This window comes from Prunus mume, linkage group LG2, assembly GCF_029339155.1.
Source record: "Prunus mume cultivar Tortuosa linkage group LG2, ASM2933915v1, whole genome shotgun sequence".
Lineage (NCBI taxonomy): Eukaryota > Viridiplantae > Streptophyta > Magnoliopsida > Rosales > Rosaceae > Prunus > Prunus mume.
Genome location: NC_142699.1, coordinates 37,868,343 through 37,880,523, shown reverse-complemented (window position 1 = coordinate 37,880,523; position 12,181 = coordinate 37,868,343). Strand labels below are relative to the sequence as shown.

At 38.3% G+C, this 12,181-nt stretch overlaps 1 protein-coding gene across 1 annotated transcript; it reads left to right on the top strand.

Moving 5' to 3' along the window:
* The first annotated feature begins 6,340 nt into the window (after nucleotides 1-6,340).
* On the top strand, nucleotides 6,341-8,601 carry LOC148920233 (sugar transport protein MST4-like). The gene is made up of 5 exons (XM_089047375.1): nucleotides 6,341-6,582; nucleotides 6,717-7,039; nucleotides 7,112-7,236; nucleotides 7,323-7,614; nucleotides 7,721-8,601. The coding sequence occupies exons 1-5, from the start codon at nucleotides 6,450-6,452 to the stop codon at nucleotides 8,381-8,383; spliced, it is 1,536 nt and encodes a 511-aa protein (XP_088903501.1). The 5' UTR covers nucleotides 6,341-6,449; the 3' UTR covers nucleotides 8,384-8,601.
* The last annotated feature ends 3,580 nt before the right edge of the window (nucleotides 8,602-12,181 follow it).

Here is a 12,181-nt window from a genome sequence, read left to right as displayed (position 1 = left end):
TTCCTCTAATCTAATATATCCTATGTCTGGAAGCGAAGCGGCAAGAAAAGGAAGACCAAGGGTGCCGCCCCCTACTACCCAATTCCTGTCTTTGGAACTACGAAGATAGGTTACTTTCTGCGATGGCCCTCCACCTTGTTGGGAAAAGTAAAAAGAAATAACAAGCCCTAAACTAAATATCAACTAGTAGCTTATCAACCACCGAACACAGACTCATGTTGGCGATGCCATGGTCAAGTAAGAGGACGACCCTTTCACCTCAAAAGAAAAATCTCACCCCTCAAGTAAGCCAAATGATTGACGTCAAAGAGAAGGACCACCCACCCAGCGAAAACCTTAGTTTGGGTACCTCAAGGTCATGGTAATACCTAAGAAATTGAAAAATGGGCTATGCGAAGCAGAGAAGGAAAGTCAAGGGCTTTGTGGGCTAAGGGATCTCGATATGCCCTTCCAGATAAGAGTCAGTAGGCCTAGAAGGCTCCTATGCCAAAAGAGAATGCTCTACATGATTAAAGTCAAGGCGAACTCGTGAAGTAAGAATTTATAATATGAGCTGAATCCACTACTGGAAAGGAAACCTACGAGAAAATGAAGAAAGAGCTAAAGAGATCATGTTTACCAGAAAACTACCTTTAAGCCAACTTCTGAAACTTCTACGAAATGGAAATCATACTATCGAGGAATATACTGAAGAATCTGATCTCTTAACCATGAGGTGCGGACTCATCAAAGAAGAAGAACACATAGTTGCATGTTATCTTGGAGGGATGCATAGAGAAATTCATGATATGGTGGTTTTGCAACAATACTGGAGTTATGATGATGTCTTCAAGTTAGCCATACAAATAAAGAAGCAGATGAAGACATGGTCAAGGCGTATTGGATGACTAAAGGCTCACAAAATTCAGAACCAAGGAAGCATGAAGCACCTACGACCAATGCACCAAAGAAATTTACTGCCAGCAAACCGAAGGGGATCAAGTGTTTCAAATGTTCCGGCACAGGACATATTGCTTATGAATGTCCTAACATAAAAATTGTAAGTTTGGTTGAGGAATTGGGCGAAACGAGCAGTGTATCAAAAGAGATGCTCCCCATATTTGATGATTATAGGGACAATGAAGAAGAAGAGATCACATGGAGTGACCATGGAGAGTCCTTGGTGATTTGAAGGGTCATGAATTCTACCAAGGTGGAGGAGAACCCGAATTGGCTTATGGATAATATATTCCATACCAAGTGCACCTCTATTAGAAAGTTATGTAGCGTTATTATTGATAGTGGTAGTTGTGAAAACATAATTTTACAGGATTTGGTTGATAAATTGAATTTGAAGACTAAAAAGAAGCCAATCCCTTATAAGTTGTCTTGGGTCAAGAAAGGGAACGAAGTCGTGGTGAATCAACGTTGCCTAATGACATTCTCCATCAGGCAAAAGTATCAAGACTCTCAATGGTGTGATTTAATTCCAATGGATGCTTGCCACATACTATTTTGAGACCTTGGCAATTTGTTCGCAAGGCCACACATGATGGATACAAAAATACATATACCTTCATCAAAGATGGTATGAAGGTTATTTTAGGCCCCTCCCAATATGAATTTAATTCCAAATCCACAAAAATTGGTGCTAGAAGCTTTTTAACCAAAGGAAAATTCCTAAAAGGGGTGGAGGAGAGTGGCAATATGTACATGTTGATGGTGAAAGAGGCAAATCTAGAAATTCTTAATTTTCCTGAGGAAGTAACATCTATTTTGCAGGATGTTAATGATGTTATTCCTGAAGAACTACCCTTTGGATTACCTCCTATGCGAGACATCCAACATTGTATAGATTTGATTCCAGGTTCAACTCTCCCAAATAAACCTCATTATCGGATAAGCCCATTAGACTACGAGGAGCTGAACAGGCAAGTGATAGAATTGTTGACAGAGAAGTGATCCAAGAGAGCATGAGCCCATGTGCAGTACCTGCATTGCTTGCACACAAAAAAAAGAAAAGAAAAAAAGAAGGGACTTGGCGTATTTGCGTCGACAATCGGGCAATAAACAAGTACATATTTCCAATCCCTTGTCTAGATGATATGCTAGACCATTTGTCGGGAGCAATAATATTTTCCAAAATAGACTTGAGGAGTGGATACCACCAAATACAAATGAGGCTTGGTGACAAATGGAAGACATCCTTTAAAACTTGGGATGGTTTATTTGAATGGTTGATGATACCACCTAGATTGACCAATGCTCCTAGCGCATTTATGAGACTCATGAACCAAGTATCCCGTCCTTTATTGGGAAGTTTGTAGTTGTTTACTTTGACGATATTCTGGTTTATAGTCTTGATGTTGTTCAACACCTAGAGCACTTGAGACAATTTTTTGAAGTTTTACCGGAGCAGCAACTCTTCGCCAATTTTAAGAAGTGTGAATTTTTTACTGATAGTTTAATTTTTCTTGGCTATGTGATATGAGCAGGTGGTATTATAATGGAAAAAAAATTTTTGAAGCAATACAAGGGTGGCCTATACCACAATTTGTCCATGATGTGCGAAGTTTCATGGCTTAGCTTCATTCTACCGAAGATTTATCAGAAATTTTAGTTCTATTATGGTACCCTTGACTGATTGTATGAAGCATAATCATTTCAAGTGGACTGAGACTACAGAGAAGAGCTTTCAAGCCATAAAAAAGCTATGACTAAAGGACCATTATTGATTCTGCCTGATTACCAAAAGGTTTTTGAGTAGATTGTGATGCATCCAAAGTTGGGATTGGAGCAGTTCTTAGCCAGGAGGGGAGACCATTTGCCTTCTTTAGATAAAAACTCAATGAAACCAGACAACGCTACTCCACTTATGATATTGAGTTTTATGCCATTATGCAATCTCTTAGACAATGGATGTAATATCTGATTCACAAGGAATTTATCCTTTACTCTGATCATGCCTTGAGATTTATCAATGGGCAACACAAACTAAATTAGAGACGTGCCAGATGGGTGGAAGAATTGCAGTAGTACAATTTTGTGATTAAACACAACGCTCGAATCCACAATAAAGTAGCGGATGGTTTAAGGTGCAAGGTGACCTTATTATCTGTCATGCAGGTTAGAGTGGAGGGCTTTAAGCAATTGCAGGAGTTATATAAAAGAGACAATGAATTTGGTGAAATCTGGTTCGAATGTGTGTGCACAATAATTCGATACAAGACTATCATATATTCACGATGTATATTTGTTCAAGGGGAGCAAATTATGCATTCCTGATTGCTCTTTACAGTTGTGGATAATTGAGGAGCTTCATGGGGGAGGCCTTGGAGGACACTTTGGACATGACAAAACAATTGATCTAGTTGAGAACAAATTTCATTGCCCAAAGTTGCGAAAGGATGTGGAGAGGAATGTACAACAGTGCATGACTTGCCACTTGGCCAAGAGTCATAGTCAGAACATGGGGCGTTACACTCCTTTGCTAGAACCACAAGCACCGTGGGAAGACATTAGCATGGATTTCATTGTTGGCCTTCTGAAGACAAAACAAGGATTTGATTAAGTCATGGTAGTTGTTGATCACTTTTTGAAGATGGCCCATTTCGTTCCTTGTAAAACAACCATGAACGCTAACAATATTGCTCATATTTATTTTCGGGAGATTGTCAAATTGCATGGGATTCATACTACAATTACATCTGATAGAGAATCATTTTAGTTGGGATGCCAATGACATGGTTGATTATATCAAGAAGGCCCATGAACATGTTAGCCTTTGACTTAAAGAGAGCAACACAGAGTACAAGGACAGTGCTGATAAACATAGGCGTTACAATGAGTTTTAAGAAGGGGATTTAGTATGGATCAACTTAAGAAATGAGAGATTTCCTCGTGGAAAATATGGTAAATTGCATGATAGAGGTGGTGGACTATACAAAATATTGAAACGGGCTGGTCAAAATGCTTATGTACTTGAATTGCCAAATGACATTGGTGTCTCACCTACATTAAACTTCACTGACTTACAAGCTTACTATGGTGAGGTGAAGCCCCAAATTTTGATTCGAGGTCAAGTCCTTTCCAACCCGAGGAGTCTGATGCAAGAGCATCCTAAGCCAAATTAGGGAAGCCCAAGAGATCAGTCAAGCCTCCTAATTACTTCAAAGATTATTGCCCAAAATAAATTAGGAGACATTTCCTACTGCTGATTTACTTCCTTTTCTATTTTCCTCATGTTTTGGTTTTCCTGATTGTACTCGAATCATGTTTTCCTTATATTTCTAGGGTGTAATTGTTATTTAAACCTTTTCTTGTAGACCAATTGGTCACGTTAAATTTGAGAATATATTCAGAAAACGCAGCTAAGTTTAGCCGCAAATTGTGAGTGTTCATTCTATATTTTTAGTGTTGGTGTAGTTTCGTTGGAGGTTGTGTTTAAGATACCATCTCCCCATCAATCTCCCACATTTTGGGCCTTCGCCGTGAACAACGCTTTGAAGTGCTCTTCTATCACCCTTCTTGTAGCATATTGGCCCACATGCCACTGCCTATTGCTTCCTTCTATTATGAGGATTATGTTCTGCCTTCTCCTAGCAATGGTTGAGTTTGATAAAAGAAAGCGGTGTTCGCTGTCCTTGAGCCATTTTATCCTTGGCTTTTGAAGCCAATATTTTTCCTCTCTCTTGCCCATGCTTTGTTTATCAATTAGATAAAGAAAGGAGCTGAAGTTTCAGATAGAAGATGGCAAGGGCAGAGCTACATGTAATCTGCCGTGGACTATATAACCCAATGCAATTATGCAACCTTGGTCCAAAAATGTATTTTACGGTATAATATTTTAGGATTTTGCCATATAGAGCCCATCCATCTAGCTTTCAAATAAGTAGTTTCTTACAGCTAGCTAGTGACGGAGAAGTTATATTTTCCTAAATTAAATAATTGTTAATTGCATCTTTTGAAGGACAAAATTTCAAATTAGTTGTTCTTGGTGTGACTAATTTTTGTTTTCGCAGTTAACAAAATATTACCATCAATTTATGTCGGAGGAGTTGCTTGCAGGGAGAGAGGGGTAACAACAACGTTACCAATTTATTAAAAAACACAATAACCTATATGTGGTAAAATCCAAAACCATGGGAATTCTTCAATATACCAGATTTTTTATAATGCACAAAAATATATTATTTTTAATGTAGAGTTTCGGAATCCATAGAGACAGGTATCCATGTATTTTGTATGCATTTTATTTTTTCAACAGGATCTAATCTTTGAGTTTGTATCATTTCGTTATAAAATAATTGGGCCTTTATTAAATTTCCTCTTTTTAATTTTGAATTGAATTGGGAAAATTATTATTATTATTTTTTCAATACTTGGGCCTAACATAATATTTACTAGTATTATTTATATAATACAATTTTTTTTATAAAAATATAACATACGCATGTATATACAAATTGAGGGCCCTCCAAATATGAGGGCCTGTGCGGCCACTTTGACTGCTTGTGCCCAAAGCCTTCCCTATCTCTCTCCACTCATCCATGGCTGCTCAAAAGTTCAGTAGCAATTATAACAAAAAATCAGAAGAATGGCTATTGGTTCTTGATATATATAAAATCTAAGGTCTACAATTCAGCAGTAAATAGCCAAAACTTAAAGCTATAAAAGCAACCAAAGCACCCATGATGAAGCCATTTCTAAAAAAATTCAGAGATGAAAATTTTGAAAAATCACAAGAATGGCTATTTATATATGGTTCTTTCCCCTTCCTTGCCAGAAAAAAAAAATTGTGGTTCATTCAAAAACTCGATGAAGTTTGTGGACAATTTAGATTTTTGTGTTTAATATCAAAATTGGGGTAAGATTTTTTTCACACGCAGAGATATCGAAAGCAATGTACTAAGAAAACCACACACAAAACGTAAACAGAAATATCTTAATGTCAATGTATTATTTCCACATTAACTTATGACTTGTTCAATCTTCACGAACGGTGAGGCTTAGAAACTTAGGCAAGTTTAGGAGAGAAGCCGGACCAATCCTTGAAACAAATATACTTTCAGGCACATGAATGATGTAATAGTTGACGGATTAACCACATATTATAGTTACGAAATGTGGTCCTTCTAACATTACTCGTAAGAGACTTGATCAACTCTAGTGCAACTAACTCCTCGTTAATGCCTAACCAAGCATCAAGAAAGAAAAACAACCGAAGATCGATGCCATAAGGAGAGATCCTGACCGTGTCACTAACTAAATGATCCATTTTTTACGTACGTCATTCACTCCTTGTTGCCATGAAGTCATCTAGTATATATAAATCCCTCAAACACACGTCTCATTTCACCGAGCTACTCTTTTCTTAAGAACAGTTGCCTTGAGGTCGTGGACCATATACAAACTACAACATTCTATCAAATTAGATACTAAGAATTAAGGTACAGTTAAGCCGGAATACCATGGCAGGTGGTGGCTTTGGGGCCGCATCGGGAGGCGGAGACTTTGAAGCAAAGATCACGCCTCTAGTGATCATTTCTTGCATAATGGCCGCTAGCGGAGGCCTCATGTTCGGTTATGATGTTGGTATTTCAGGTAGGCATTGTGGAGCTTTTCATATCATTCACGTCAAATTAATTAACCTTTTTTTTTGGGGGGTTTGAAATGTTAATTAGAATTCTTTCTTGATTTAATTAATTTGACACGTGTGATCATTGTGATGGATGCAGGGGGTGTTACATCCATGCCTTCTTTCCTGAAACAGTTCTTCCCGGTTGTTTACAAGAAGACTCAAGAGACTGGACTTGAGAGCAACTACTGCAAATACGATAATCAAGGCTTGCAGTTGTTCACATCTTCCTTGTACCTCGCTGCTTTAATTTCAACCTTCTTCGCGTCCTACACAACCCGATCCCTGGGACGAAAGCTCACCATGTTCATTGCTGGGGTTTTCTTTGTAGTCGGAACAGTTTTTAATGCTGCAGCTGTTAACCTTGCCATGCTTATCATTGGGAGGATCTTGCTTGGTTGTGGAGTTGGTTTTGCTAACCAGGTACATAATTATTTCCTAATCTTAGCTTTTTATCACATGCTAGGTTTTACTAATTAATGAATATAATTACAGGCAGTGCCGCTTTTTCTTTCTGAGATTGCACCCACAAGAATTCGCGGGGCACTTAACATACTCTTCCAGCTAAATATCACCATTGGCATTCTTTTCGCAAATCTTATCAATTCTGGAACTGCCAAGTAAGCCACCATCCTCCCTAATATTCCATTAATCATCACCGGTAATTAGACACAAGTGATTAATCAATGTACGTTTTCTGGCACAGAATTGAAGGGGGATATGGATGGAGAGTGTCACTAGGTTTGGCTGGCATTCCAGCAGGTATGCTGACTGTTGGGTCTCTCATTGTGGTAGACACTCCTAACAGTTTGATCGAACGAGGTAAGTTGGAGGAAGGAAAAGCAGTTCTTAAAAGGATTAGGGGTGTTGACAATGTGGATCCAGAATTCTTAGAGATTGTGGAGGCAAGTCGTGTGGCAAAAGAAGTGAAGCATCCTTTCAGAAACCTCCTTAAGCGTAGGAACAGGCCTCAATTGGTCATTGCAATTTGGATGCAGGTGCCGCAACTATACTAGAACTTGTGCTAACTAAGGCAATTCAAAATCTTAGTTACATTTAACACGTATCATATAGTCTCACATGTTATGTTTTTCATGCCTACAGATTTTCCAGCAATTCACTGGCATTAACGCAATCATGTTCTACGCTCCAGTTTTGTTCCAGACCTTGGGATTTAAGAGTGATGCTTCCCTCTACTCAGCTGTTATTACAGGAGCTGTCAATGTCCTCTCAACCGTTGTATCAATATACTTTGTCGACAGAGCTGGTCGGCGCGTGCTATTGTTAGAAGCCGGTGTCCAAATGTTCCTTTCTCAATTGGTGGTTGCAATAATAATGGGACTCAAAGTGAAGGATCACTCTAACAACCTTGGCCATGGCTTGGCAATTCTTGTGGTGCTTATGGTTTGCAGTTTTGTTTCATCCTTCGCGTGGTCTTGGGGACCTCTCGGGTGGTTGATCCCTAGCGAAACGTTCCCATTAGAGGCCCGCTCAGCAGGCCAGAGTGTGGCTGTCTGTACCAACATGCTCTTCACCTTTATCATAGCACAGGCCTTCCTCTCAATGCTTTGCAACATGAAGTTTGGCATTTTCCTCTTCTTCACATTTTGGGTCTTTGTCATGACAATTTTCGTTGTGGTCTTAATTCCTGAGACCAAGGGTGTCCCTATTGAAGAGATGACAGAAAGAGTTTGGAAGCAACACTGGTTCTGGAAGCGATTCATGGATGACGTAGAAGATGATCCGAAGGGCAAGTTGCAAGCTTGAACTATCTTTCCTCCTCCTATCTCGATCCGCACGTACGAGATAATACACCCAAATTGAACCCAAATTACACAGTTGACATATCAATGTTTTTCAAGAACACACATAAGAAGAGCCAAATAATCATTCCTGTCAAATTGCATCCAAATTGAAAAAAATCTTGTAGCCACTTGATTATTATCATGAATATTTCATTCTTTATCAAACATATTGTGATCGTCTATTTTGGCAGTAGTTATATAACTAAACACCTTTCGATTTGAATGCATAGGGATGATCATTCAATTAACGAACTGAAAAGTAAATAGTTCAGATCATGAGATAGATTTTGGAGTAGATCAAGGCGAGTGGTTAGTGCCTTATTAACTTACTAACGGTTTAGCACTTAGATGCAAAAAATTTCTCTATAATTAAGGATAAAAGAATAAGTAAATAGGAGAAAGAAGGCTATTAATTAACACATGCGGGTCGAGACGGTAGTATATATAATATATATCCCATTCCATTGAGGGATTTCTAAAATAAATTTGTTTGATGGATCACTTGTGGGGCCCACTTCGAATTGTGTTTCAATTATTCAAATGGTCATTCATAATCATCTTTGCAAAAAAAATTAGCCAACATGTAAACCATTTAGATATCTAAGTGTGGTCAAATAAATTGACGAATGCGATGGTTTTCAAAGACAAACTAAAATGACTACCACTTAATCAAATGGTTAAATTATTCCATTTTGGTGTTTTTTGTGTAGAGATTATCTTTGAGAGAACACCTAAAAAATTGAAGGTTTTGATTATGAAACTAGAACACATAGTGGGCCCAAAGATCATCAATTCAAGCTAATATAAACATATCTTACAAAAACGCTCAAGTGCTAACCAGTTAGTAACTTAATATGACGATAACCACTCGTTTTTGGACCTACTCCACAATGTAACTTCATGATTCCAACTTAAAATTTCATTCAAGGATCATTCCTCCAAAGTTCCACCTAAATCGGAAATTAATCATTTAGGCATTTGTATATGACTGAGAACATTTTATTATTATCTAATATTAATGTGCTTGTCTATTTATTTAGTCACTCTTGAAAAATAATTAGTTCAAATCATGAGAAGCATTGTGCATTGGGTCTAAATAGTGAAGATGTTCACTTTGCGGGCAGCAGTTATGTGGAATGTGAATGATTTTCCCGCATATGCAATGGTTTCTGGGTGGAGCACAAAGGGTTATATGGCATGCCCTATATGCAAGGAAGATGTAACCTTTGGTTGCAACGCAGAAAAAGTTTGTTATCTTGGTCATCAGAGATGGTTGCCATGGGACCACGAGTGGCGGGAAAAGGATAAAGTGTTTGACGGGAACACAGAGCATTGCCTCAGACCTAGAGAATGGTCCGGTGATGAGATCTTGGAACAGCTTAACCGTTTGGATTTTTCTCCGTTCGGAAAAACAGTTACTCGGACCAGACCTTCTACACATTTGAACTAGACACATAAGCCTATGTTTTTTGAGCTCCCATATTAGTCGAAACTAAAATTGAGGCACAATCTCGACATTATGCATGTTGAGAAAAATGTCTTTGACACATTGATGGGCACGATTCTAGATATCGAAGGTAAGACAAAGGACACGATCATAGCTCGTCTTGATTTGGAAAGAATGCGAATACGAAGAGGTTTATGGATGAACAGGGACGGTGATAAAGCTAGAAGGGATCTAGCATTTTTTTCCATGAAACCGAATGACAAAAAAGATTTTCTAAAGTTTGTATCGTCTGTAAAGTTTCCCGATGGGTATACTTCTAATATCGCGCGTTGCGTGAATGTTGACGGAGGTAAATTTACTGGACTAAAGAGCCATGACTACCATGTATTTATACAACGCCTACTTCCTATGGGTATTCGACACCTTTTGCCAGAAGATGTAGTGAAACTAATCATGTTGTTGTCCAGATTTTTTTCCCAACTGACGGCAAAAACATTGCGAAAGACAGACATTAATCAGTTGCGCCATGACATTGTCCAAGTCCTATGCAAGTTCGAGATGATATTCCCTCTAGCTTTCTTCACAAGTATGATCCACGTGATGGTTCACTTGCCAGAAGAGGCATTGCTCGCTGGTCCTGTCAACTGTTTCTGGATGTATCCAATAGAAAGGTATATAATCCTCATCATTTGTTTATGCATCCTTATCCCACGCTCGCTAATTTGTATCGTTTCGTTTTATTTTGGCAGGCTTCTCGGAGAGCTGAAAAAAAGACGCAATAGGCGAAGCCCGAAAGATCAATTGTAGAGGCTTGTGTTCAGTATGAGTCGCTTACTTTCTGTGGAATGTATTTAAAAGATGTGGACACGGATTTCAATCATCTTCAACGCAATAATGACGGAGGTCTGAGAAATGAGAAACTTTCTGTTTTTGCCCAAAGCGCACGACCCTTTGGAAATCCTGTACGAGGAGAGTCGTTTTCCAGAAATGACATGAAGGTAGCGCATTGGTTCATACTTAACAATTGTGATGAGATAATAGCATACTTAGATGAGCATGAAGAGATGATGAAGCGAGAACATCCATCACATTTGTATGCCAAGAAACACCGTGATTTGTTTCCATAATGATTTTTGGAATATGTAAGCTATAAGTGTTTTGTATTTGATATATATATATATATATTGTATTATTTAATGTTATCAAACTAACATGTGAATGTTTTTGTATAATATTAGGTGAATAAGTTGAAATCATCGAATTCACCCTCTTACAGTGAAGAGTTATATAACTTGGCGTTCGGCCCGATTCACGCTGAATTATTTTCGGGTTGTCATGTTAACGGCGTCAAGTTTTTGGGGACGGCACGAGATGACAAGTTGTGTACGCAAAACAGCGGTGTCCATGTCCCAGGTGGAGGCGAAAGTACGGACATTAATTTCTATGGCAAACTCACAACTGTCGTGCAATTGCTTTACAAAGACCGATACCAAGTGATTATGTTTAAGTGTCGATGGTTTGATACAAACCCAAATAGGCAGGGAAGTGTTAAAATAGACCATGGCTTACTATCAGTGAACATTAACAAAACTTGGTATGATGACGACCCTTACATTTTGGCAAACATGGCAAGACATATTGTGTATCTAGATGACCCTAAAGCCGGAAGTGGTTGGAAAGTTGCTCAGCGGATGGATCAGAGGAACGTGTATGCTATACCAGAACTAGACCTAACTGACAACGACGTTGATAATGTCACTGACCAACGGTTGGAATCTTCTATGGAAAATGATGCAGAAACACTTCGAGATACAAATGTTATACAAGAACTGTTTCAGCTTCAAAAAGTGTCTTCAATCGAAATACCGATTCAGTCAATTACAATTGACCTCGGTGATCTTCTGCGATAAGAAGTTCCAGTGGGCCCGAACAACGAAAGTGATGAGGAGGAGGATTAGGAGACCGAAAGTGATGATAGCAAGGATAACGAAGGTTATTATAGTTCATATGATAAATAATGCAATTTATTAGCGACTACCCATGTAAAACATAGTAAATGAAATTTGTTGTAATTTAATTATGGTAGTGTAAATATGGCAATGACAAATCATAATCAAGTTGCACACAAAATTTGCAATCACAAATTAAATTACAACATATAATATATAAATTTAAATTTAGATATATACCTAAACTTGAAAACAAATTTGAATCTGTCTATTTGATTTTCAGTGGTCATTATGAATATAAGAATTAGGGTTTTATGACAGGACTCGTCCCGAATTTCCCAGAACCCGAGATTTAACCTGCGGA